The sequence below is a fragment of the Rhyacophila brunnea genome, unplaced genomic scaffold (assembly GCF_057557595.1).
Source record: "Rhyacophila brunnea isolate RB1 unplaced genomic scaffold, BYU_Rbru_1.0 scaffold_22, whole genome shotgun sequence".
Taxonomy (NCBI): domain Eukaryota; kingdom Metazoa; phylum Arthropoda; class Insecta; order Trichoptera; family Rhyacophilidae; genus Rhyacophila; species Rhyacophila brunnea.
The window spans coordinates 23,453,458-23,480,172 of record NW_028232882.1 but is presented as its reverse complement, the minus strand read 5'-3'; the positions used below and the strand labels follow the sequence as shown (position 1 = coordinate 23,480,172).

Sequence of the window (26,715 nt, the reverse complement as noted above, 5' to 3'; positions counted from 1 at the left end):
TGACAAATTGCAGAAAACGCTCAAAAACTAAACTCATAAATAAACATAGAACAAAGATGGTTTCTAATAAAATGTAGAAATGTTTGATTTTTAAATTTATATCGACAACCAAACTTATAAACTGTATTGAACCTGTTGTAGAAAAATGAATTCATTTATATTGACTATAGGGAGAGGATACTGGGACCACTTTGATCATATCTTTGGCTTAACTTTAAGAAAAGTTTCAATTTATTGATGATATTATTATCAAAATTAATTAAGGTGTAATAGAGGTTTGCGTTAGGCTGTCGATATATATTATGGAAGACACGAATTTAATGAATATGTAGCAAATGAAATTGAAATAAAACAAAGAGTTGTTATTCCACAGTAAATAGACACCATTGGATATAACATGGAAAATAATTTTATAAACAACATTACAGGGGCCAACAGTGCTATTCTTAAAAGTTGACATGGAAATATGTTTCCGTTATTTTTATTGGCAAATTAACACGGAAGCAAATCCATACACAAGGCGGTATCTACAATAATTGGTAAGACTGATAATTTGTAACATTTAAATTGGTATTTAACACACATGTCGTGTGAAATACAAATCTTTTTTGTGGTGCTCGGTCAAGTTTGTGTGTGCCCGTTTATGCTTTCCTACCTGAAGTGAAATTTTGTGTACAAACATCAAACAATAATAGGAACTTAACCTACAAAATTTGACAGCTCATGGGTAACTATAAGTTGAGGCGGCGGCCGTGATGTAGGTAGATTTATTTTCAAAATACTCGCATCTCAATATGTAATTGACATACTCTATCTCACTCTAAAACAGTTGGCACCGTCATAAGAGGTTGTGTTAAAACCGTAAAACCCCCTAACTTCGCCAAGTGTCCCTAACTTCACCTAAATCAATAAAACAATAGAAACTCATGTTTTTACTATCGCACCACTTTAAGCCACTAAGGCGATTTTAAAGATAATATTCGTCCTGTCACCACAAAATTTTCAAACCGCCATTATTTTAGCCGTGTTTGTGTTAGTACCATTTTTTCGAGTCCGGTTTGAAGAGATTTTTTCGGAATACCTCTGAACTTTTGCTGATTTCAACGAATCTTGTAGAGGTAGGTTCTTCATATTTTTAATATAATATAGTGATATAGTCTGCTTGCCAAATGTAGAGTGGGATTTCCGATATTTATAATAAAACATCAATTATTTCAGTATGCAATGTCAGGCTATGTTTTGTGAACTACTTGTTCCTACACTTCCCCTGGCTTTAGGGTTGTCACAAAAAAATGCTTTTCTTGAAATAGATGTGGTTTTTTGATTTTTATGGATTTTAGACTAAAAACTATTCATCACTTTGAATCACCAGTTAACAATTTTTCTCATATTTCCTTTATTAAAAATTTACTATCTAAATCAGTACATAAAAATGATACTATAATGCTTTGGGTTTTGGCACCCCTAGCATAAATTGGTAGGTTGTATGAAACAGTCATTGAAGTGATTCCTATCTTCGCCAACGTAGATATTTCTTTAAAATATTTCAAATTGTCTCTAGCATAAGACCTAAATTTGCTTAATGTCATTTTTTAATAGATTTCGTGAATGTACATAGACAATAATTTTGTACTGGACCTCCTAAAACACATTAGGCGAAGTTAGGAAATCGTGCCGTAACTTCGTCTATATAAAAAATTGTGATTTATTGTAGTATTTAATGAAATAATGAAAAGAGTGTTACTTCAATATAAATAAAAATAAACACTGTCATTGTACATTACATAAGGTCTATAAGACTTCATATTGGTAGATATTTTGGTGGCAAAACGACTTTCTGTTAAAAAACCGGGCGAAGTTAGGGGGTTTGACGGTATGTTAGAAGTTCCCGTGATAATCAACTGCCTGAATACACAAAGTGATAAATCTGATGTTTTTGATTTTGGAGTTAACATATCACGTTAGAATATCCTCGCTGATTAAATAACCAGAAGATTATCCGTGCCATTGCACAACAAAATGCATATACTGTAGACATAGCTCGACAACCTCTAACTACGAAGAGGGTGTACATTACAAAACTTCGTAACTGATTACGCCCCCATAGATAATCAAAAAAATTGTAACAGAAAGTGGGCCAAAAGAAAACCTTGTAAAAATTACTTTAAAATTAAATCTGGCTGTCCGTAAAATTCGTCTTCAGTGGTTTATTAAACATTAGGTGTCAATTTACTGTAGGAAATAAAAATAAATAGACAATAAAACTCCATCCTAAGTAATATACTTTGAAGCTAGATCATGAATTTTAGATACTTTTAGATTACTGATGTAAAAACGAATCATCTATCAATCAACAAAATTCTGATGAAGGAATTGAAATGGTCATCAAACAAAATCAGTTTACTGATTGTCGCTAACTTCAAAGTATTGCAATAAGACAAAAAGTAGAAATATATGGTAATACGTATTACATATATTATTGAAGGGTACACGTGAAGAACATGTTATGTCACATTTTTTATTTTTAAAACTGGCAATGCAGTCTCGTAAATCGAACCGAGTACTACAAGATGGTGTTTTAATTTGGGCAATAACAGTAATGGCCAAAGCATTATAAAGCATTTAAAATTATTATACAGGTTAAAAACAAGAAATGCCCATTTCATTCAGGGTAAAAACATGTATTGTCTATGGTCTACATTCACGTCAGACTTGACACTCTTGATAGGAACTATAAACCAAAAGTCTCCTCGTGTGAAACGCCGATGAACAGATGAGCGCTATAAAGCAACGACAGAAAAAAACTGATGCCCTTTAGAGTCATTGACGTCTTTAATCAACGATATCTCAGTTTGATATTTATGTGACATAATACATTCTTCCCCTGCACCCTTCATTTTATATCCACAAACAAATCAAATATATTAATTACATTCATAATCATTTATTTGTACTTTTTGCAATATTTATATCTATTAGTGTAGTAACAAAATTTATTCATTCATCAATCAATTCATTGATAAACATGCTTTCCTTGACAGAAGGCCACTAAAATTAATTAAAAACATTTTTTTTTTGACTGGATTCAATTGCCAAATCAGACAATATAAAGAAAAACGGACATTTAAAACTATGAATATTATCCTATTGTTTTAATGATAGAAAGACTCTAAAAGGAAAGAAGAAAAGAAATAGATATTGTCATACACATGTAAAGATTAGGATGGAATCATAAAATAGCCTGCGGAGATCGGTTACAAGAGAACTACATACATAATATACAATTTTGTTTAGTGAGACAAAAATGTCATACTGAACGGGCACCTCACAGGTGATTTAAGTCATTAAACGTATGTTTTATAAAAATAGTAGGCACCTCAGATATTTTTACCTCTATCATAATATTATAAGTATTATCATCTCACGATATAGGTACCTATATGATTGAAGATGAAATAATATCGTTTTATATCTTACAAACTTCAATAATACTTTTTTTGACCAAAATGGGTTATGAACCCCGTTCACAGTGGTTAATTTCAGTATCATTACGTAATATATTGAACCTACCATCGGTGCGATGCATACGACAGGTATTAATTTAATAAAAAAACAACTGACATGAAATGTCTACACTAAATGAGAATGTTAGTTTCAAAGTCGGTAACCTCAATATTCCGCTATTTTGAAATGATCACAAAAAACTGTCAACATTTAGGAATGCAAAAAGGATATTTCCTTTTCGCAAACAAATTAGTAAACTATTAGAGAAAGGGAATAGTGAAATAAGATGTCCTAAACGTTATTAAAATTAATGATAACTCATGTCTAAAGTTAGTAAAATATAAAAATGGCGACTGATAAATATAAACGAAAAGGAACTGTATTTGATATTTCATGAATTTATAAAATAGAAAAAGTACTTAATCAAAAAAAGAAAAAATGGAGGTTACTCTAATTAATAGCATTGTATAATCTTTTCAAAAACAATTATTGTATGATAATTGACTAGCATGATATGGTCTCTGTGGCCGATCACCGCAGGCGTCTTAAAAAATAATAAAGTAAAAGTAAATATAAAAAGAGGCTATGATGTTATAGACCCCTGCGCAGCATGCCTTTGCGTGGGGGCGAGTTGCGTCATGGCGATGGCTGAGCCGTAGGAGGGGGGCGGCGGTCGGGCAGGGGAGAGGGTGGAGGGGGGGTAGTACGACCCTTGGCCGCTCCGGGGCAGCGTGCGGAAGGCGGCGGGGGGCGGGCCCGCACTGCTGCCGTTGCCATTGCCCGCCATGCCGCCTGAACCCGCCGACAGCGTGCCGCTAGCACCGCCACTCGAAGGCGGCAGGAACGGGGCATGCTCATCTCCTGCGTAGTCACGTCTACAACAAAAGACAAACAAGTATTTTCACATAACCTTATTCATATTTTATCAGCAGTGAAATACTGAAGTTATACACTATTGCTAGTTTTCTACGGATGCACCTGGTATGTACAACTGTAAAAAAATTGTTGTTTCGTGGTTTTTGAATGTTTAAACTCTTCTAGTAAAATAATATATTTCTTCAAAACTCATAACATTTAAATGATATTTGTGTTGTGCGCAGTATACTTTGCATTCATGTTCATCCCTGGATCAAGGAATGGGACTATTTGGTGCCATCGTCTGGATTTCAGAATATCTACAGGATAAGTCAGGTGTTGGCAAATGGCTGTTCATGAGCCACATATAGCTTTTTGGAAATATTTCCTAGCAGAGATAAAGCTATTTTAAAATCATTATAATATGAATATTTCTTCACATGTGTCATTCATCTTATAGGCACTGAGTTGGCAATCATTAAGATGGTATCGCGAAGTCAGCGGCGCAAAATCATCCTACACCACCCTGGTGATGAGTAGGTATATTAAATGGTATAGCAGAAAGCAAAAAACTGGCATTCCTTGCGAATAACGAATATTGTTGCCTATAGCTTATCATTTGTTGCACCTATACTATAGAATTCTGGAAATGCATTTAAGTTAAAGTGACTTACTTCTTCCTGATGTAAATCCAAGTATGGCTGTCGACCCAGACGAGAATGGTGAAGAGCAGTCCAGCGAGAGCGGAAGCCAAAAGAAGAAGAGACAAGCCGAAGAGTCCTGCATCGCAAAGGGCCCGCACCCCGGTGAGATAGTGCGCCCGAACCGCTCGGCAGTCCACCAGGGACGTCAGGCTGATGAGCACGCGCTCCGCAGCCACCGTTTCAGCGGTCAGAGAGCCAAGGGTCGGTTGGAGACCTGAAAATGGAAATACTTGTAATATTGTAATAATAATGCTGTCGACTGAGTCAGGTACCTATAGGTAATTTATTATGATTCGTATAATGGATTATTAATTAACTGTAAAAAAATATATAATATCTCATTAATAAGGGAGACATCTACCTTTAATTAACTTTTGATATAAGTACATGATTCCATTTCCCAATGACACATAAAATATTTCCTATGATACATAATAATTATAAGCTTGAAATTCGGTAGTTTTGAAAGAATACTTTAACATAGTTGGAGGTGTTGGGAGTGACGCCGAACGAGAGAAAAAGATCCAATAGGCTTCATGTACGAGCAGTCGGAAAAGGTATAACAATGATTAAATTTACCTTATGTATTGTCGTGCACACTAAAAGCAATCGTAATCTGCGCAATTGCAAGGTTAAATTGTTCTATGTATTATAAGTTCCCACCTATTATTGGTAACTTTATACAAATGATAGAAGGTGGTCACCAATATTAATGAAATTTGATAAACGCTCACATAGCCATTAGTTAATTTAGTCGTTAGGTATGGTGCACAGGGCTAAATTAGTAAAGCACATGGGCCGGAATCCAATGGACGCTAGTTTGAGACCGACCCAGATTTTTTTTTAATAGGTGTGTTTCTGAATCGTGTAATTAATAAATTCAGTAATTATATCAATGACGGACTCGATACTAACCGATAATTTAATGTTACAGTAGTGAAACTGTACCATGCAATCATCAGACATAAGTGAAAAGAAACAAAGTGAGACGTACTGGGGTTGTTAAAGATGCTGGTGGCGATCCGAGCGAGAGAATTGAGTCCCTGTCGCACTGCCAGCACTGCTCGCTGAGACTCCCGCAAGCGCTGCGTGAATGGGTTGGCGCGGGACACTTCACATACCAGGTAATACCTCACCACCTGAGAAAACATACAACAACAATCAGTTGACAAGTTAATAATTAAAATATTACACGGGAGTAATCTAGTACTGATGCAAAAAAGGTTCATAAAAAATTTCATTTAATATAATGCCGGTACATATAGTTTTTTGCCTTCTTCGTTAGATAGGTAGTGTTACCAACACACTGTGTTTTGGAGTCTTTGATCAATACAGCAGCCCTGTGGTTTGTTTATTTTGTGCAGTTTTGTAACAAGTAAGGTTTGAATAATAATCAATCAATCGATCCCCCTGATTGCAGAGGATCGGCTTGGTAGGCAACGTGAACTTTTTTTAACCCACTCTCTTAAATTTCGCCCATATGACCGATAATACTAATTAAAATGTAGACTGTACCACGCCATTTTGTTTTTTGGGACTAGGAGACATACTCCTAATCTCTACCATTATATAATTAAGTTAAATAACGTGTATAGTGTAAAAATTAGGGGATACATAATTCGTCGGTGTTTTGTAAAAAGGGCGAATCAACCATTTTGACGAAATCGAGATTTTAATGAAAAAACAATATGTACCTATATCACTAGCTTTGTTGTGTATAAACGGCAAATTTGTATCTCTACAGGAAAGTACTTAAAAACGATAATCGTAAGGGCAAATATCCACTTACTACTACGAATAAAAAGCGAATGTAATATTAGGCCTTATAAGGACGGTATTCTCTATAAGCTTTATTATAAACTTGTTAGACATGTATAATCAATCATTCACAGGTAATTAACAAATAAATGTCAAAAGTTAAAAATCCTCCTCCTGTAAAATAATATTTTGGTTAATTCACCCTTTTTACAAAATACTATATAATATGTGTATTGTGTAGTTCTGCAGATCACCGCTAAGACCTTTACAATTATGATATAATATGTATGTCTTTTATTTCTGTCTGACGTACGAGACACTGTAAAAATAAATACACTTGACGGGATCTCGACTGTGAATGAAATGGTTATTGCAATTTAATTTAACACAAAATGAAATCAGGGCCTGTGTCTTTCTGCCGCCAATTGAGAGTTATACAGTAGAAAAAAGGGCCGTGATCATGCATCTTTATGCTTGAATCACAACATTTTGTAATCATATTTTGTGATCATAATTAAAGTGTCACCTCAGGGGGCAGATCGGGCGGAGCCCTCTGAGCAATGGCGCTGGCGGGATCCTGACAGGCGTCGGCTAGCGCGACAGCAGCAGCGAGGGCAGCTCCTGCGGCCAGCCAGCATGCAACCAAAGCAGCCAGGGCGCACACGCTGAAAGCGATGAGCGCGCGGCGTGAGTGACGCGCCACTCCCACCACCAAGACAGCGCACGCCACCACCAGTGCTGACCACGCCCCCATCGCGCCAACCCACCGAGCCCACTCCCAGCGCCGACAACGCTGCAATCAAAAATTATATTACTAATTTAATTACATTTTTAATATTAAAATTTATATTTAGTCAGGCAAGGACAGCTAGATAAATAATCATTGTAATACTTAGGAATGGATAAAAAAGAAAAATACACTGGGGTGTAACTTATTTAATTAGTTAGTAGGTCTATATAATATTATGTTTATTGTGTTGTCAAGTCCCAAAACCACAACCATTATTTACGACACTAGAATTTTCTTCAATTGGTTGTTCCATTTTGCTGAATGCATAACTGTGGAATTAAAGAAACAAATAAGTAACCTCCAAGGAGTGGCCCATATTGATGCCGGTGAGGGGGCGCTTGATATCAGCCACGGCGGTTGTAGCCATGGTGGTGTTATTCCGCACGGCAGAGAGCGTGTTGAGGAGCAGGCCCAACGCCGTCTGGTTGGAGACGGGCGAGTCGAAGATGTCCGCAAGGTCGATTAGCTGCGGCTTCACCTTCTGCGTGAGCGCCAGTTCGATCGAATTCGTCTGCAAAAATATCAAACCATAAATGCAGTGATTGACAAATGTGTGCGCCACAGAACTATTTCTTTTATTACATTTTAGTGAAGCAGGGGTGAAATGTCCAAATCTAAATCCGTAAGTCACAGGATCGAATTCAAATATTCAACGTGTGTTTGGACACAAGCAATTACCCAATAAGTTGGGTGAATGGCTATGTTATTTACCTTAGATCAGTGATAAAATAGTACTAAGATTACCTTTAATCCCTAGGGGGCCATATATGCTTAAAAACATCAACAAGCTCCTGTCAACAGAGTTATTTTGAGATGAAGTTACAATTTTTTGGTTAAGCATTATTAAAAATATACCTCACAAAACCATTGATTTACCATTATAGAATTGGCTTGTATCTAAATTTACATAGATTTGATGCATACACAATTCCTGGCAGTTCGTAAAGCATGCGGAGCCATTCATTAGTCGGCGTATTGGTATTAAACGATATGCAGCCAATGAGACTTTGACTGATTTGCGTGGAGGAGTTTTCAGGCAATGAGATTTTATATCACTATGCTGACGTGAGCCCAAGCTGAATGTACGATTTTTGTTTGTAAGGGCATCTCCATGAAAACATGTACAAATCCAATGTAATTATGATTTCAATTTACATTACCGTAATGTTGCAAATTATTCTCTATGTCATTTTGGCTTAACTACGTTGATATGGACAGCATAATCTGAAGGTGAATCTAGCTGATCATCTGTAGTAACTTTTTATTAGGGTAGGTTGTTATCCAATCATCCAATATCTCAATTAAACTGAAAGGTGTTTGAAGGAACATTGCAAACATTCATTCTCTGGATTCAAATATATTATATTAATTATTTAAGAAAAAAATTGTTTGGCAACTCAATAAAGCCATCAGGAAGATAGAATGGAGGTGGCAGAGGGCAGAGGTAAGTAGAGAGAAATGGGAAATTATTACTATTAGACAAAGAAATAAATAAGACACAAAATGCAAATACCTGGTTTCGTATGGAGCCGACAATGTTATCGATAGACTGAGCTGCACTGAGCACCTGAAGAAGCGCGTTGTGGAGATCATCGTTCCCATAAAGACCGACGCCTATTGCTCCACAGCACAGTACCGCCACAATGCACAGCGTCACCTGGAATACAGTTCAATTATATTACGTAACATTTTACGAATTAGTCATGTGGTAATAATTATTCAATGCTGAATTCAAAATTGAAGTCCTACTGGATTAAATGACCAACAAAATTACTATTCCTCGTAAAACAATTGTCACTAGTCATGGCACCTTAAAATGACCAACAATGGTTACCTACTGAGAGTGTCATGAATTCTAATAGAAATGAAGAGATAAGAATGCGGATCATCCAGCATCTCGTTATATATCGGTGAGGATGTGATGTTGGACATGACTCATCCACATGTATACTTCTCCAGGATATATATAGTAGAGCTATATGATGCTAGGATGAGCTGGAAAGAAGCTCGAGGACTGGCGAGCAACAAGGATTCTTGAATGGATCACAACATTACCGTTCTCTTTCCTATATTAATAATCCTTAGACCACTTTTGATTTAAAGCAATGTTTAGTTGACTGCGCCGAATACGCTGAAAGTGGTCTTAAAGATAAATTTGATAATGTTTTTTTACTAGCAACATCGAATAATCCTTCTAATAACAATACCGGAAAGTTTCTCTCACCTTCAGGGCTGATATACTCTTGGCGGGTCTCGGTTTCCTATCGCAGCACCTCGTCAGCAAATAGATGAGAAGAACCAGAAGGGTCAAAATCAACCACGCTGCCGGAACTGACCCCAAAATTCCGAGACTCTGAAAAAATCAAACACATTATTAGCAAACCGGAAGACATGATAGAGATTAAAAAGGAATCTAATAATTTCTCTCTCACGCAGTTCCTCGAAACGAGTTGACGTCCTTGTCACTAGCAAGATTCTGTTTTAATAAATCACAATCAATCAAAAGATCTAATTCTAAATTCCTTTTCAATCAACACATCAATATTATCAATAAGTATCATACATCAGTAAGGCGTGTAAACCGATGCACTATTACGAAGGCAATGATTTGACCTTAACAAGAATAGTACATTTTTATAAATTTCAAATTGCGCGCCATTTGCAAACAGTAGACAAAGTAGATAAGTGAGGTAGATAATATAATATCGCTAAAGGTCCTAGATCTAGGAATCAAAATTAGTATTGTAAGTAACTTAATTTAAATTTATAAAAAAATGGTCATCAATATTGACAGAATTTGAAATTACACTTTACATACATTTCTGGGTGGATCTGGATTAATTGTATATAGATAAAGCACACTGCCCAGGCTGCAATTGGTATCGGTTGAAATCGGATTCGTGTCTTGTCGTTAAACATACCTCAAGGTAGAGATCAGAATGCGGGGCAAAGGTGGAGTTGACGGTGTGCAGGGTGACGTTGAGATGCGGCAGCGCGTGGAGAAGGCGCGCCAGCATCGTCGGATGGTACTCGAAAGATTCCGGCGGGGGGGCCATGGCTGGGCCTAAGCCCCCTACTCCGCCTACCTAAAAACAAAACAAAAATTAAGGAAATCATTATATACCTATTAACGATAACATTTACTGAGTGGTAAAATTCAATTTTATAATAGCATATCTGTACCTGAGAGCCAGACTGTCTGATCTCCAAGAAGCTTCATGCCTTTAATGTTACTGTAATTACGGGTTTGTTGTTTTAAAAAATTCGAATTTCTGTTATGAATTGGGCCTGATAGCAGTGGCGAAGGCTCCATACTAAGCGATTATTTAAAGCTTACCTTCTATTTTCAAGTATTTAATTTATATAAATAAATATCTACATTGTAGGACATTGTAGGTTATAATAAAAATATTGATTGCCATCTATCGTCGTTATTTATAAGTAGAGCTTTTAATTTAGTCATGTTTCGAATCAAAAATAAATGACGGAACGTCCAACGTGAGTGCTATTTTTAGAATTATTTCAACGATAATCCAAGCCGAATTTTCTACCGAAATTCAGTTGCCAACTTCATGCATGTCTGGGTTTTTGTTCGAGACTCAGAAGCGTTAACAGACAAGCTTATTCGAAATTTTGATTTGTTTATTGTCTTTGCTTATCTTTAAAAGCAAATAATAAATAATAAGGATGATTAAAAAAAATAATAACTATTGTGTTCGATCACATATAATTTATAAATTGTTATTAAAAATAAATATTGTATTAATTCGCGATTATTATTTAGGTTACTTCAGTCATAGACAAACATAACATGCTATTCACAGTTTATGTCATTTTGACATTTCAAAGCAGTGGTAAAGGTTTATTTTATAATACAAAATTCATTGTGTTACTGTGAATGTGGATAAATTATCTCATATTGTACCGAAATCATTCGCCAGTGCTTTAAATATATAAGTATTTATTAAATTGTGTAGTGTCCCAGTAGAAAATGTGCGAACGATTGCATTTAAAAATTATCAAAGCTTGACCTTCCAAGGGTTCATTTAGATTTGAATACAGCAAAAAAACTTATATTAGACATTTTCACAACAATTTATAAATGATAAATATTTGTTTTTAACTGGCAGTTATACATTAAACAAACTTTTTTGTTGGCGATGCGTATTGTTTGGTAAAGAAAGTATGCGTGGAATTCTACTGCCATAAGTGATTTAAATAATTTGACAAATTCAGCGGTGAAACCTATGACCAGTGTGTCGTTGTCATTAGTGTGCACCTATTCATCAGTAGTAATATCGTAAGTATTATCTTCTTATTTCCCGTAAGTTACCTGACAAGTGTGCTCTTTTTCTCTGATCTCCACAGCTTACCTCGTTCCAAAAGTCACCCTTCGCCACTGCCTGATAGAATGATAATATCTAATTTTTTCATGGTGGAAATGCATTGTAGGTATTAGTTTTAAAAAAGGTAAAATCTGTACCTACTTAACTCATTTCGGGAAAATCACTTGAATATAAAATATATTGTAACTCAACTGGGAATTAAACCCAGAGCCGTCGGACGAAAAGCCTTATGCGCCTTATGCACTGGAATCGAACCAATGAAAAACTATGAGTTCTAACCACAGAATAGATTAATAAGATAGAAATGGGAAAGCCAGTCGCCATAAATACAAAGCCTGCCTGAATATTCTCAAATCTTACGAATGTTGAATGTCTGTTTCGTTTATGTGACAAATTTTAATGCTTAATATTATCATGCAGACATAAGTATTGAAAATGATATAGAATACTTTAACACGTGTTTAAGTTTATCCTGATTACTCCACGCTCGAGAATTAAACCTTGTTACAGTCTCACCCAGATGGCAACCAACTTCCCATAATTTTTGTGTTCCATGGTTCTGACAAGTCTAGTTACAAATCATATAAAAAGAGCGAGGAATCAATACTTTATGACAATACAATATTTATATTTTGTGATCTAGTATTGAATTGCGCCAGAATACCTGCTACTATATCGGTGTAAATCCTGCTTCGTCTTGTTGGGCTTCAAGCCGTACTCTTCATGCGAAGAGATCTGGTGAGCTGCCGCGGAGTCGAAGAGCGAATGTTCGGTTCGAGGAAGGCGGTCGGCAGTTATCTTCTCAGAGCATGATGCTGAAAGTCTTCTGAAGAATCCTCTCAGTCAGCTCGGCTGTAAATAAGAAGAGAAAAACAGATTAATTTTATTATAACACTAAGAGTAGTATAAACTCGTTGAAAATTCACAAGTTACAACTAAGAATAAAAATTTCAGGATTAATATTTCATATCCTGGGATTGAAAGCATAACATTTTGACAGATAAATTATAATTTTCATTTATTTGTATAACCAAGAAACTATAAATGGAACCATTAGACTGATCAAACCGTAAATTGAGATGCGTTTTCTTCTAGTGCGCAGCAATTTGGCAGGGCGAATGTGATTATTGTTACAGTTACTATTGTTGACTTCACTAATATCAAGTTTTGTCGCTTGTGTGATGTGATATGTTTATAGCAATATTCATTACGTTTTACTTCTACAGTTGATAATATATGAAAGATATAACGCTATTTTGTTAATGAATTTCATGTGAAAAATCGCTGGATTCCAGGTGCGATTTTCTCTGATATAGATGAGGCAATCGATTTTTCAGAAAATTTAAAAGGGGGCCTCGGAACAGTACAAACCAGTCATACAGACATACCAGCTTCGGGCATCCACGTCCCTATGTGACAATAACTATTTAGAAATGCGGGCTGCTTACCCTATTTAACAAATTTTGTTTGTAGAAAGGAAACAGTAAAAGTGTATACAATTTAGAAATACTTTACTTAGGTGGCTTGGGGGACTCTTACCAGGGCTTCAAACTGTTATTTTTTTGCGTTTCGGTTTTCGTTCCGGTTCAAATAACAATATATACTTATATCGGTTTAATTCCGGTTTTCGTTCAGAAAAAATATCAGTTTTTCCGGTTTTCGGTTCAGCTCCGAGTCATTAATTTTTACGCCTACAACAACTGAAGTGGGAAGTAAGATCATGTTAACGTGCGTGTTTGAACATGTATTCGTACATTTGTTTGAACAAATGTATTTGAACATTCGATTCCGGTTTTTTGTTCGGATAAAAATAACGGTTTTTCCGGTTCGAAGCCCCGATTTTTACTTCCATTATAATATAGAAAAGGCTTATAATATTATTGGGTCAAACTGAAATGACCTAGGTACAAATTTGAAGAGAAATAGATAACGTTAAATAAATAACATTCAATCTCGTATCTGTCAATCAATGTCCCAGTAGTCCAAAAATATTTATGTCAGACGTAAACATGTCGAAATCGTGCTTCACAAAAATAAATCTTCGTGAGTACAAACTGAAACACAGCTTTTCGATGCAACGTGGTATTATTTTAGTCCAGTTCCTCTGATATAATAATAATATGACAACAAAACTATCTGTCAAATAGTATTGCACAAATTGACGCAGGTATCTATATTGTTTTTTTTGTCGTTTGTTTATAAACGGTCCATTTACGTTAGAACAGAATTTAGTTTCACATTTAAAAAAGGAACACGTCTTATATGCCAGACACATGGGTACAGTCCTACCAACGATCTAAACTAAACCTAAAGAACGATCAAAAATGGAACTACGAACTACCATAGGAACGCCATTTTGAAAACGTCATTCGAATGTCAGATTCTGTTCAGTTGCGAGTTTTGGGTTGTTTTCGACAGTGGCTCCCCCGTCCATTCTTTAAGCCGCGTTGACACGGTCCAAGTACGATCCAAGTACACTTGGATCGAGTGCCAACCAAGTGACAGCTTCATACTATTTATTCCTATCCAAGTTAACTTGGATGACTAGGATGCGGTCCAAGTAGCTTGGATAGGAATAATTAGTATGAAGATGTCTCATACGAGTGCACTTGGATGGCACTCGGTCCAAGTGTACTTGGATCGTACTTGGACGTGTCAACGCGGCTTTAGATAAGTTTAGTTTGTAGGTCTGTAAACAATTAGGTCTATAGAAAGATGTATATTCGATGAAATTGTTGTAACAATGCCACACCGGATTAATACGATAATAACAGTGCCTACGGGTAGTCAACGCACTATAAATAGAAACCGAATTATTATCTATTGTTTTGTGATGTCATAGTGATTATTATTAGTTTAATGCATAAGTTCTTGCCATTTTAAAGTTACCTACTTATTTGTAACCTGTGTAAACGGTTGTCTTTTTTTTTTTTTTTGTTTTCCCTTAAAAGGTATATCCTCTACCTAATTTGGCCAGTTTCCTGTCAACAGTCGATAGCATAGACTAATATATAAAAAAATAGCAATGGCCGAGAATAAAATAAATAAAAGTCACCGAAGAATTTGCTCGACAGGTTGACCATCTGCGGATCACTCCTCGCCAGACAAAATCAGAATCCATTCTTGGATCGAATTATATCGGGTGAAGAAAAGTGGATTCTACAACAATGGTACGCGAAAATGACAATGGTCAAATCCTAGAGCAGAATCCCTCTCTACATCTAAAGCCGAAATGCACAAAAAAAGTAATATTGTGTCGTTGTGTGTGATGGGATATTCGGGCCATAGTGAATTATGAGCTTTTAAAATCGAATGAGACAGTAAATGCTGTGAATGTCAACAATTCGATGATTTAAACAACGTATTAATTAAAAAAAAAAACGACGGCATTTGATAAACAGAAAAGGCGTTATTTTCATATTATGTTGCATCGATCACCTAAAGGAAATAAATTGACCTGAAATGGGAAATTTTACAGCATCCCCCATACTCCCCAGACTTGGCACCTTGTGATGACTCAATTTATTCCGATCTCTGCAAAATGTTCTTAATGGTAAAAAAAAAAATAGTTCAACAGAGCAGGTCAAAACAGACCTTAATGAGTTTTTTTGCCCTAAAATCCGATTATAGAGATAGTCATATCTAACAATGGTCATTATATATTGGATCGATTAAAAGTTGCTTCTTTAAAAAAAGTGTTTTATTGTTAAAAATGGCAAGAACTTAGGTAATATATGCATCAACCTAATAATTTTCTTAAACACGGCAAATACTAATTAGCAGTAGGTAATATATTCAAAAAAAATACTGTTAATCTTGCAATTTATCGGATTATGTACTTAGCGTTAAATTATAATATTGCTAAGTAGTAAATGATCGTAGATAAATGGTAGAGAATCGTAATTTTAGCTATTACAAACAGTGTAAAAATCAGTGTAAAAAATCGTCCTAAAGATAAATGAACACAACATGCAGAATGCAATAACAGAAATAGATTTCCATGCCGCAAATAACTGCATGGATTATTTTCTTGGCGGGAGAAAATACAGCGAATGAATAATTAAGTATATTACTGTCAGCTCAAAATTAACAAAGTCCAGAGTAGGGAATCCAATCCCGAGCCAAAATTCTGATCCCGGGATTTCGGGATTACAATTTGACAATCCCGGGATTGGCATTTGTTTCCATTGTTAATATAAAAAAAATTATATTTACAAATAACATTGATAAAATCGGTCAAAAATAAATCTAGTATAATTTAAGACATTTATTGTTAATAATGTATACGTTCAATCTTGGAAATACATAAGTTTAATGGAGTAAATAATATTGTAATATAAATAATAATGTGAATTTAATATGAGATTGCTGTTTCTGATAGTAAAGACTTAATGAATGGGTTAGCGAGATTTAAAATAGTAAAGCAAATCATGGTGTACTTATGGCCTTTCCGCTTCATAAATCAAATTATCAGCCAAATATGAAACTGCCGTAAAACGTATGAGATCATGGTGGAATTACTCTGTTAATAGTGCTAAGTATTGTTTTTTTTCCAATCTTTCTCTTTTTTATTAATTTATGTGAAAAAATAAAATGAATCGGCAACTTATACATTGGTATAAATCAAACTTCATTCAAACTCAGTTTATTTCTAATGTAGTTATTTGTTATTAAAAGTATTTTTTCTGTTATATTTTTGTTTTCCATAAAAATTGATAAAAAAAATCAATCCCGAAAGTTTCGGGACTATGTTTATCAATCCCGGGATACATAAGTATCGAAAATAGCTCGGGATCCCGACATACGTGACATACGTGCTGCAGGTCTGACATGGAGGGAGGCGCAGGAGTTGGCGGTGGACCGAGGGAAGTGGCGCCAACTTGTGCTTGCCCTATGCCCAAATGTTGGGACGTGACAGGGTGGAAGAAGAATGCATAATCAATGGTCATGACTAGGGAATCCAATCCCGAACCAAAATTTTGATCCCGGGATTTCGGGATTACAATTTGACAATCCCGGGATTGGCATTTTTTTCCATAGTTGATATTATTTTTTTATATATCGTCGGTATTTTGTAAAAAGGGCGAATCAACCATTTTGGCGAAATTGAGATTTTAATGAATATACAATATATACCCCACTAGCTTTGTTGTGTAAAAACGGCGAATTTGTATCCCACAGGAAAGTACTTAAAAACGATAATCGTAAGGGCGAATATCCATTTAGTATTACGAATAAAAAGCGAATGTGACATATTAGGCCTTTTAAAATATTATATAATAATGCCTATTATAATGACAGTATTCTTTCTAAGCCTTATTATAAACTTGTTAGATATTTATAATCATCAACAGTTAATAAACAAATAAATGTCAAAAGTAAAAAATCCTCCTACTGTAAAATATAATTTTGGTTAATTCGCCCTTTTTGCAAAACAACGACGATATACAAAAAACATTGATAAAATCGGTCAAAAATAAATCTAGTATAATTAATACTATTAAAGACATTAATTGTTAATATTGTGTTAGTGGGCGTCTCTCGTGGTGCAGTGGTTAAGGCGCATTAAAGTATAAAAAATCGAAAAATGAATATTGTGTTTACGTTTAAAGTTTACATAATATAGTATATGAGGTTTCTGTTTCTGATAGTAAAGACTGAATGAATGGGTTAGCGGAATTGGAACTAGTACCTAACATGGTGTATGGCCTTTCCACTTCATAAATCTAATTAGTCAGCCAAATATGAAACTGCCGTAAAACGTATGAGATCATGGTGGAATTACTTTGTTAATAGTACGAAGCATTGTTTTTTTTCCAATCTTTCTCATTTTTATAAATTTATGTGAAAAAATAAAATGAATCGGCAACTTACACATGGGTATAAATCAAACTCAGTTTGACAACTTCATTCATTCTCATTCAAACTTCATTCAAACTCAGTTTATTTCCAATGTAGTTATTTGTAATTAAAAGTATTTTTTCTGTTATATTTTTGTTTTCATTTTATTTTCCATAAAAAATGATAAAAAAAAATCAATCCAGAAAGTTTCGGGACTATGTTTATCAATCCCGGGATTCATAGGTATCCAAAATAACTCTGGATCCCGGGATTGGAATCCCTAGTCATAAAAAAAATCAATCCAGAAAGTTTCGGGACTATGTTTATCAATCCCGGGATTCATAGGTATCCAAAATAACTCTGGATCCCGGGATTGGAATCCCTAGTCATAAAAAAAATCAATCCAGAAAGTTTCGGGACTATGTTTATCAATCCCGGGATTCATAGGTATCCAAAATAACTCTGGATCCCGGGATTGCAATCCCTAGTCATGACTAGATAGTAAAGTAAACAACGTGAAGCGATGCCTACCACTTGGCTATGGCGGTCGAAAAAGTCTGCGAGCCATAAAAAATATTATACACCTTAATATCTCGTTTTTTGTAATAAAAAAATATCTCCGATCTACCAAAACAAGGTTCATTAAAAAGCTACTTAAAAAATTAATGCTATGGAATTTTGCGAGAGTTGTCGCACAAGGCCGAAATTCCTTTTACATTTTCGCTTAATTTGGGCGAAGGAATGAAATGAAACGATTATGCCGGGACAATAAGAAAAATTAAAAGTACCCGGGGAATCGTAAACACAAAAGTCCACCGCGGACACACTTATTTCAGGGAGATTTCCCGCGTTTTAATTGAAAAAGTACGCTTCGAGAGGTTTAATTGTTTGCGACACAGTTTCCCAACATTACCTTGTCATGGAAATAGACCAGGAAACACAGTGAAACTGACATACACAGGCCGCGCAAAAAACTTTCTCGGCCGACTATTAAATTAGTTTATATTGTAAGTGTGTCCATTATGTCTCACTCTGAACACTATCCGCTCAATATGTACAATGCAGCCAGTAACGCGACTGATCTTAACAACTCAAAACACACGTTAGAAAAATCACGATGCTGACACAGTAAAAAGACGTAGATACCTATAGGGATTGCAATACCGAATGAAAATACCAATACCGGTATTACCTACTGAATACCGGTTTTCGTAAAATAATTGTAGTAACTATCAATAAATATAATACATGTAAAAACTCTTTAAAATATTAGCATGTGTCATTGATGGTCACCAAGAACGATGAAGGGCCACGGAAGTTAACCGGACATCGCGTAACCCGACAAAAAATACAGTCCTGTTAAGTCTTTTATATTAATTAATACATTTTGTTTCCACTTTCAATACCGAATATTTCGATATTGTCTGATTTTTAAAACCGCTATTTCGGTATCGAAAAATATTGGGAAACCGATATTGCAATCCCTAGATACCGATATTAGTATCGATTCGACATGGGGTGCTGACAAATAAATAATTACAAGATAAAAAGAACTTTTTATATCAAACATTTCTGTTGAATCATTATAAACTTGACTAGCTTAAACGATCAAAAAAAATTGTACTTGATAGAAATACTGAATAAATATACTGAAATGTCATTTTGACACTTCATATTGATTTTCCATAGTAACGCACGTATATATTAATATTAATAATTTAGTTGCTAGGACCCACTTAGCAACCAATAATAGTTTAACTTTTTACGGATTTCTTCCGAAATAACTTTTCATACAAAACAGAATTAACTGAACATGAAATCAATTCTACTTAAAGATGGCTAAAAGTATTAAAAAATGCATTGGCATCGTGTTCTGATATATTCTAAAAGTTTCAAATGTCTAGCTAGTCGGGAAGTTAATTAAAAATAGATTGCAAGATTTGTACCGGACAAACAACCACCGGACAAAAAAGAATACGAGCTAAGAAAAGCGTTGTAAAATGCATTCTACTTTGATTTCATAAGAATATATTTTGGTGGACCAGAAAGCATAAACGGTGAATAATTTTAAAACTAAAACTATGGTTTCAAAATAATACTAGCCTGTGTTATTTGGACAGACTGTTCTCCTCGTAAGGCTAACTGTTTTCGGGAGTGTGCCAGATAAAAGGAGTATAGAGCGAGTTCATATTAGGTAAGATAAATACATTCACTGTAAAACTCATAATATCCGCCACAAGGCAAGCATGGGATAGGGAAAGATAGGGAAGGATGATACAGAATTTGGCAGTATTACAGAGTGATCATGATCCTCAGTCAAGGACTCTATCATAAAATAATAGAAGGAAGAGCAAAGGTACAATGTACAAATAAGGATATTATTTTCTTTCGATACGATAGTGATCGATATATACATACCTATTCAGTCAACCTTAGACGTATTGCATTTGGTCAGCACCGCAAGGAGAAGAAAACAATTTAATGTTGATTTACTTTACTGCATTAAAATTAAGACGTGGTGTAAATTTGCTAGAAAAACACTAGATGACATCGAAACACCCACATGGGGCCAGGCGAGATATGGAATTCAAGGCCGGTTTACGAGGCATTACTCAAACCACGTACGAATCAGACGCTTCCGTACTACCCTTGCTACTTAGTATCGATAGTGAAGTCATCTTGAAAACTAAATCGACGACATATTTATTTTACTTTTTAACCTGGAAACCGACCATGAAGAATTAATTTTAACATTCGGCGTAAAATTAACGACCCGTCTACGACCATTTGAACACATTTATTTTTCTTTGGGTGGTCGAACCGATCCTAAAATTGACACGCGTGCCATCGCCGTGCAATAATTATTAATCCCCTATCGGAAAAGCGTCATATTCCACGAAACACTGTTTGAGGAGGCTGACGCGAAAATCTTTCGTACCCACGCGAAAGGAAGAAGTAGGCAAGAATTCAGGAGCTGCGGGTAGAGGGATGATGGGGGGTAATAAACGGCAAGTGGGAGGGGCCGGAGGAGATGTGGTATCTGAGAAAGCTTGGTGGCAATAATAATGGCACGGCAAAGAGGAAAAAGCGGCAATAAAAAACCGGCCCTGCGAGATAACAGCTTCAAAGTTATTTATGGTAATATAACACTGCTATAAACACGGTACATCTCTCTCTCTCACTGACGCAAAAAGTTCTTTAATTCATACTTATTATGGCTAATCCAGAGATTATATTGAATACTTTACAATATTTTATTTAGCGAAAAAAACGGGACAGCAGATATACACAATAATAGGTACGTTATATTTATGTTTACTTCCTAAAGTTTACTAATAAATAGCACAATATGCCACTCCATCTTTATCCATTTTTAATCTCTTAGGTCGATATGCGTATTTATACTATTCATGTAAATTAGTGGGCTTATGCGCAACTTGGAATGAAAACACGCTCTAAGCCAGAATCAGAATGTTTTCACGTCACGTGAGCATGCACGAGTTAAGTTGTGATTATATTGAAATGCATGTCACGTAGTGTCACGGCGTCAAATTTAGTCTACGGATTCGACATTTTGTAGAATATTTTGAACGAACACGATCGCTGTAAATTTAATGATGGAGAACGAGTATCTGTAAATTCAATAATATTTTGAACGGAACCCAACCCGCAGACCATATACAATAGACAACATTATTATAGAAAATACATAGTGCCAACCGCTAAAAACAAAAAACACGCTATTTTGACGTGATTCGAAAATGTGTAGGCATGTAGAAAATGATAAAAAAAACGTTCATTGAGTCATGTGTCGATGCCGTGCAGTACAACGTGATGTGACCTCATTATTGTTCTGGTGATTTCGGCAGATTTTGCCAACTGACAATGTTCGTTTAATTAAAGGTTGAAAATGTGTTACGGGATGGTACGAGGGAGGGTCAATAATTCCTTAGAAAAAAGCATTAAAACAGTTTTTATTTTTGTATTTTTTTTTTATTTCTCAACATAATCTCCTTGGAGCTCAATACACTTGGTTAGACGTTTCTCAATTTTTTTTAAACCGTCAGAAAAATAAGTTTTCGGAAGGTCCTCAAAATAAGCATTTGTCCGATCGACGACTTCTTCATTTGAAAAAAAACGTTGTCCACTTAGCCATTTTTTTAAGTTTGGGAAAAGGAAAAAGTCACTGGGGGCTAAATCTGGCGAATACGGTGGGTGGTCGACCAATTCGAACTTCAATTCTTCAATTTTAGCCATTGATCGTAAACATGTGTGAACACGGGCATTGTCCTGATGAAAGAGGATTTTTTTCCTGTTTAAATGAGGCCGTTTTTCTTCAATTTTGTTTTTTAGCTGGTCCAATAAAGATGCATAATAATCCCCTGTTATTGTTTTTCCTTTTTCCAAATAGTCAACGAAAATAATTTCACGTGCATCCCAAAATACAGTAGCCATAACCTTACCAGCTGATTTCACGGTTTTCGCCTTCTTTGGACATGGTTTGCCTTCGCAATCCACTGCTTTGACTGTTCTTTCGTCTCGGGAGTATAGTGGTGTATCCATGTTTCATCTACAGTCACAAAGCGACGAAAAAATTCATCCGGATTGCGTTGCATGAGCGACAACAGGGCTTTAGAGGCCACCACCCTATTGCGTTTATTGTCGACTGTGAGCAAACGCGGCACCCATCTTGCAGAAATATTTTTCATGCCCAATTTGTCATGTAAAATAGAAATGACGCTACCTTTTGAGATCCCTGTAACCTCAATTATCTCACTCAACTTTAATCTTCGGTCACTTAACACCATATCGTGGATTTTATTGATCATTTCTGGTGTAGTCACCTCTACAGGACGTCCTGAGCGTGGTTCATCCTTTGTTGATGTACGACCACGTTTAAATTCATTTAACCAGTTATAAATAGTTGCAAGTGAAGGAGCAGATATGCCGTGAACTAAATCCAACTCATTTTTTATTTCCTTTGCTGTTAACCCTTTTATATTAAAATGTTTAATAACAGCTCTAAACTCAATTTTCTCCATTTTCCATTTTTCCATTTTCCACAAGCAAATTTTTTTTTTAAATGTACGAGAAACACACAACAACCCGACCAATCTGATTGAAACTTCGCAGCATACTGAATCGGTAGTGCCGCTGCATGAAAACAAACCGCTTACAGTACTAGTCGCGCCACCTGTCGGCTTTTCTAAGGACTTATTGACCCACCCTCGTAACATCAGTTTGATATCATTTTAAACACCAAGAAAAACGACATTACACATTTGTTTTCCGTAGCGGCAGCTTACTGTGACGTCACGTGATAGTACGCGACGTGCACCATAATATATTTCGCGCTTTAACGAAATACCGCGTTCTCACGTGGCGATTTTTGTCGTTCAACTGTCTGTTTGTTGAATGTTGAAAGATAAATCGAAAGAAATGTTCTCAAGTACCGAATGAAGTTGAATCAATAGAAGTAATAAAGTCACGCAATGATTACCTTCGCCCAGTTCATCGTTAACCCGAGCGGCGCCGGTATAGCGGAGCTGGTTGCACTTTGCAGGCCGCCGACATGACTCTGGCGCTGGTGCAGGGAACCACAACACCGGGACGCTAAAAAAGTTCCCCGGATTCTGGGATGCGGCCCTCGTAATCAGCGCCAGATGTGCAGAGCCAAAGAGCTGCACATTTGTTTCTCACCCCCGTCTTGTTGTGCTGTCGCTCTGTCGTGAGGCAGTGCGGTGGTTATCTCCGCATACTTCAGGTTTATGAGCACGGAGGAGCACGTCGTCCGACCAGGGGTATCATCATCTGCGAGGATGCCAAAGCGCAGTCTCCACTGTGGGCGCCTGTGGACCATCCTATGTACGACAAGGACGTCACCGAGGAGATGGTGCATTGGTTTTTGTATAAAGTCTGATGCAGTTGACTTGCCTTAAGATAGAAATTTCTACTTCGTTATAATTATGAAACGATTAATGCTTCCAACGACAACCCTGTCCACTTTTACGCATATTGTGTAATGGTTATATTATTTTGCGCACATTATACAAAATACGGGTGGCCTACCGACAAGAAGCTCAACTAACGAAGCCGTAGATTTTAGTGCAAGTTTGATTCGCGGTTGGTTATCACTTTTTTGTAAAATATCTATTTTAGTACATACTGTTTTTTTAACGAAATAATTACCCATAGACTAATTAGAATTCAAATCCCGTAAATATGACTTCCCTAGGACTTTTTTCATTTACCCACCGCAGCCTACCTACTTTCCTTCAACATGCACACTTCGCCACTGATAACTTATGAACTTTGATAACTTATTTATAAAATACAGGATCAGTGCTGCGATTTTCGCAGAATATTATCAACTCAAAAGTCACAAGTCACAACACATGACCTTTATAAGGAACCTCAACTTCAGTGAGAAAATAGCCATTAACACAGAGACACACAGGTTAAAGGTTAAAAAGTCAACAAAACTTTATAAGAGTGATCAGTATCCGTCAAAAACAAGAGGCTTCAAAATTATACAAAAATGTCGGCAGAAAACAAATAGTTTTGACGACGGGCGCATATAAATATCTGAAATTATCATCCCATTACTGAACCACCAAAGAAAGCTGAATTCCAAACTGGAATGCAAATTATGTTCTAATTGAATATTGTAGATTTAATCCGAATATTCCATATTTTAAAAACATACTGGATAAAATATATTTACATTAATTAAAATACACGTGTATTAAGGGTAATGTGCACTTAAGCAGAATAGTATATAACTAATAATAATAATAATTATATACCATAATCTGCTTTGAATAGTGATATCTAGCAAGAAGTTCTTAACTCACTCCGGGGGTATTTGAATCGCTCCCCAGAATCCGTATAGGTACCAACGGTAATGCATTTGAATCATTTATTTTGTAGAACGAGATTTGTACGTCATCCCGTCAGCGAGAAATAAACGTCATACCTTTTATGGTACAGAGGGTCCCCATTATCCGAGTAGGTATTCGTTATCAGAGTCGGAGCAGTTAAAATTATAAAAACACAAGCGCAATAGCGCACAGTCGTCAACTGTCACTTAAGCTTTTACTTAAAAAGCATTAAATTTATACGAAGACATTCGCGACGAAATAGAAAATGTAAATGCGAAAGATTTTACTCTTTCCAAAGGATGATTTCACCGATTTCAGAAGAGATATGGGTTTAAAAATATAAGGTGAAGCGACGCGGCTAGCGCACATACAAGTGAAGCATTTCCCATGAAATTTTAAAAGCTCGTTGAAGAGGTGGATATAGTCCTAAGGAAAATTTTAATGTTGATGAAACCGCCTTGCAATGGAAGCGAATGCTATCAAAAACCTAAAAATAAAAGAGTACACCATGATTCAAGTCATCAAAAGATTGATGACTTGAAAAATTGATGCTGCTCTTGAATATTTCGAGAAAAACGATCCCACATATTGTGATCGTTCTGCGAAGGTCAAGAGGGAAGCTAAGGATGTGGTGTCATGTTATAAGTCAATTGTAACGCAAAAACAACGTCAAAAAACTAATATATTTATCACTTCTAATGGATTTAAGTTTTGTATTATTCCATTTAGCACCAAATTCCAAAAGCACTCTTTACAAGACACGTGTAAAGCCAGTGCTCACCTACGCATCGGACATTAACTCTGCGAAATCCTGCACGAGCCCTGAACATCTTTGAAAGAAAAATTCTCCGCCGTATATATGGCCCGATCAGGGATGGCACCAATTGGAGGAGAAGATATAATGCTAAGCTACAGCTTCGTACAGCTCTACGGGCTGTACGAAGATTGCAGCGCAGTTCAATCAATCAAAATTGGGAGACTGCGATGGCTAGGTCATGTGCACCGTATGAATGACAATGAACCGGCAAAAAGACTGATGTCCAGCAATCCAATTGGACGTAGTAGAAGAGGGAGGCCAAAGATTCGCTGGTTGGATGGAGCTGCCAATGACTGCCGTATTCTGGGGGTACCGGATTGGAAAGCGGCCACACTGGATAGAGACAGGTGGAGGGAGCTGTTGGAGGAGGCCAGGACCCACACCGGGTTGTCGCGCCCCTGATGATGATGATGACTATTCCATTTAGGTCGTTTTTTGCGACCCGGGTTTCGCCTTTCGGCATCTTCAGGCGCTGGGCGCGACACCCGGGTCGCAAAAAACGACGTTAACGGAATAGTACATAACTTAAATCCATTAGAATTTAAATTCAAATTCCACCAAGTACCTTGGGTCGATAGTATTAATATTTATCACTGTTTGGGTTTTAAGAATAGCCTCGCAGATCCCGTTGAAAAATCAAGTATCATTATAAAATGATATTTACGATTATAATAAATAACATAAACACTCCGTACAACAACAAAAAACACCAATATCATGTGTTCAGGTTATCACTGTCATCTTCAATAATAATTACTTTTCGCTACAGAGTATAGGAAAGACATAAATGTACTTTGGTATTTTTGCTAATGGTTTGAAGTTTAGAAATAATGCTTAAACTAATATGGAGTCTTTGCCACTGTCCCCATCAGTGGTGACTTTTGAATATATCAGGCGCCCAAATGCACTTCGAGCCAGTTGGTTGTATGAGCAATCTCATCATACGTACAATACATACAAATACAATTGACATCTGTTGTAGTCTTACATAATAAAGGAGGAATATAATGAAATTAAAAAGAAAATCTTAATATCAAATTTCGCATCGACGAACAAAGAGTAAAGAGTTTGAGAGAAGTAATTACGCAAAGAATCAGATTATGTTTGACATCAATAAAACGCTCGAATATTATTACTTTGTTCTTGTCTAGAATAACGTGAAAATTACAACAGCATTATCCGAGACGACATTATTATTATCAGCAAAGTGTTCTCGCAA

The 26,715-nt window shown here is 36.0% G+C and overlaps 1 protein-coding gene across 1 annotated transcript in view; it reads right to left on the bottom strand.

Moving 5' to 3' along the window:
• The window catches only part of tty (tweety), a 262,487-nt gene that overhangs the window by 1,073 nt on the left and 234,699 nt on the right, over positions 1-26,715 (bottom strand). Inside the window, exons 4-12 of the mRNA XM_085949724.1 lie at positions 12,622-12,809; positions 10,533-10,697; positions 9,836-9,964; positions 9,125-9,268; positions 7,910-8,122; positions 7,348-7,614; positions 6,058-6,202; positions 5,034-5,277; positions 4,104-4,379 (exon numbers count right to left, since the gene is read on the bottom strand). Coding sequence (XP_085805850.1) covers positions 4,104-4,379; positions 5,034-5,277; positions 6,058-6,202; positions 7,348-7,614; positions 7,910-8,122; positions 9,125-9,268; positions 9,836-9,964; positions 10,533-10,667 — 1,553 coding nt within the window. The 5' untranslated portion in view covers positions 10,668-10,697; positions 12,622-12,809. The remainder of the gene's footprint in view (positions 1-4,103; positions 4,380-5,033; positions 5,278-6,057; positions 6,203-7,347; positions 7,615-7,909; positions 8,123-9,124; positions 9,269-9,835; positions 9,965-10,532; positions 10,698-12,621; positions 12,810-26,715) is intronic.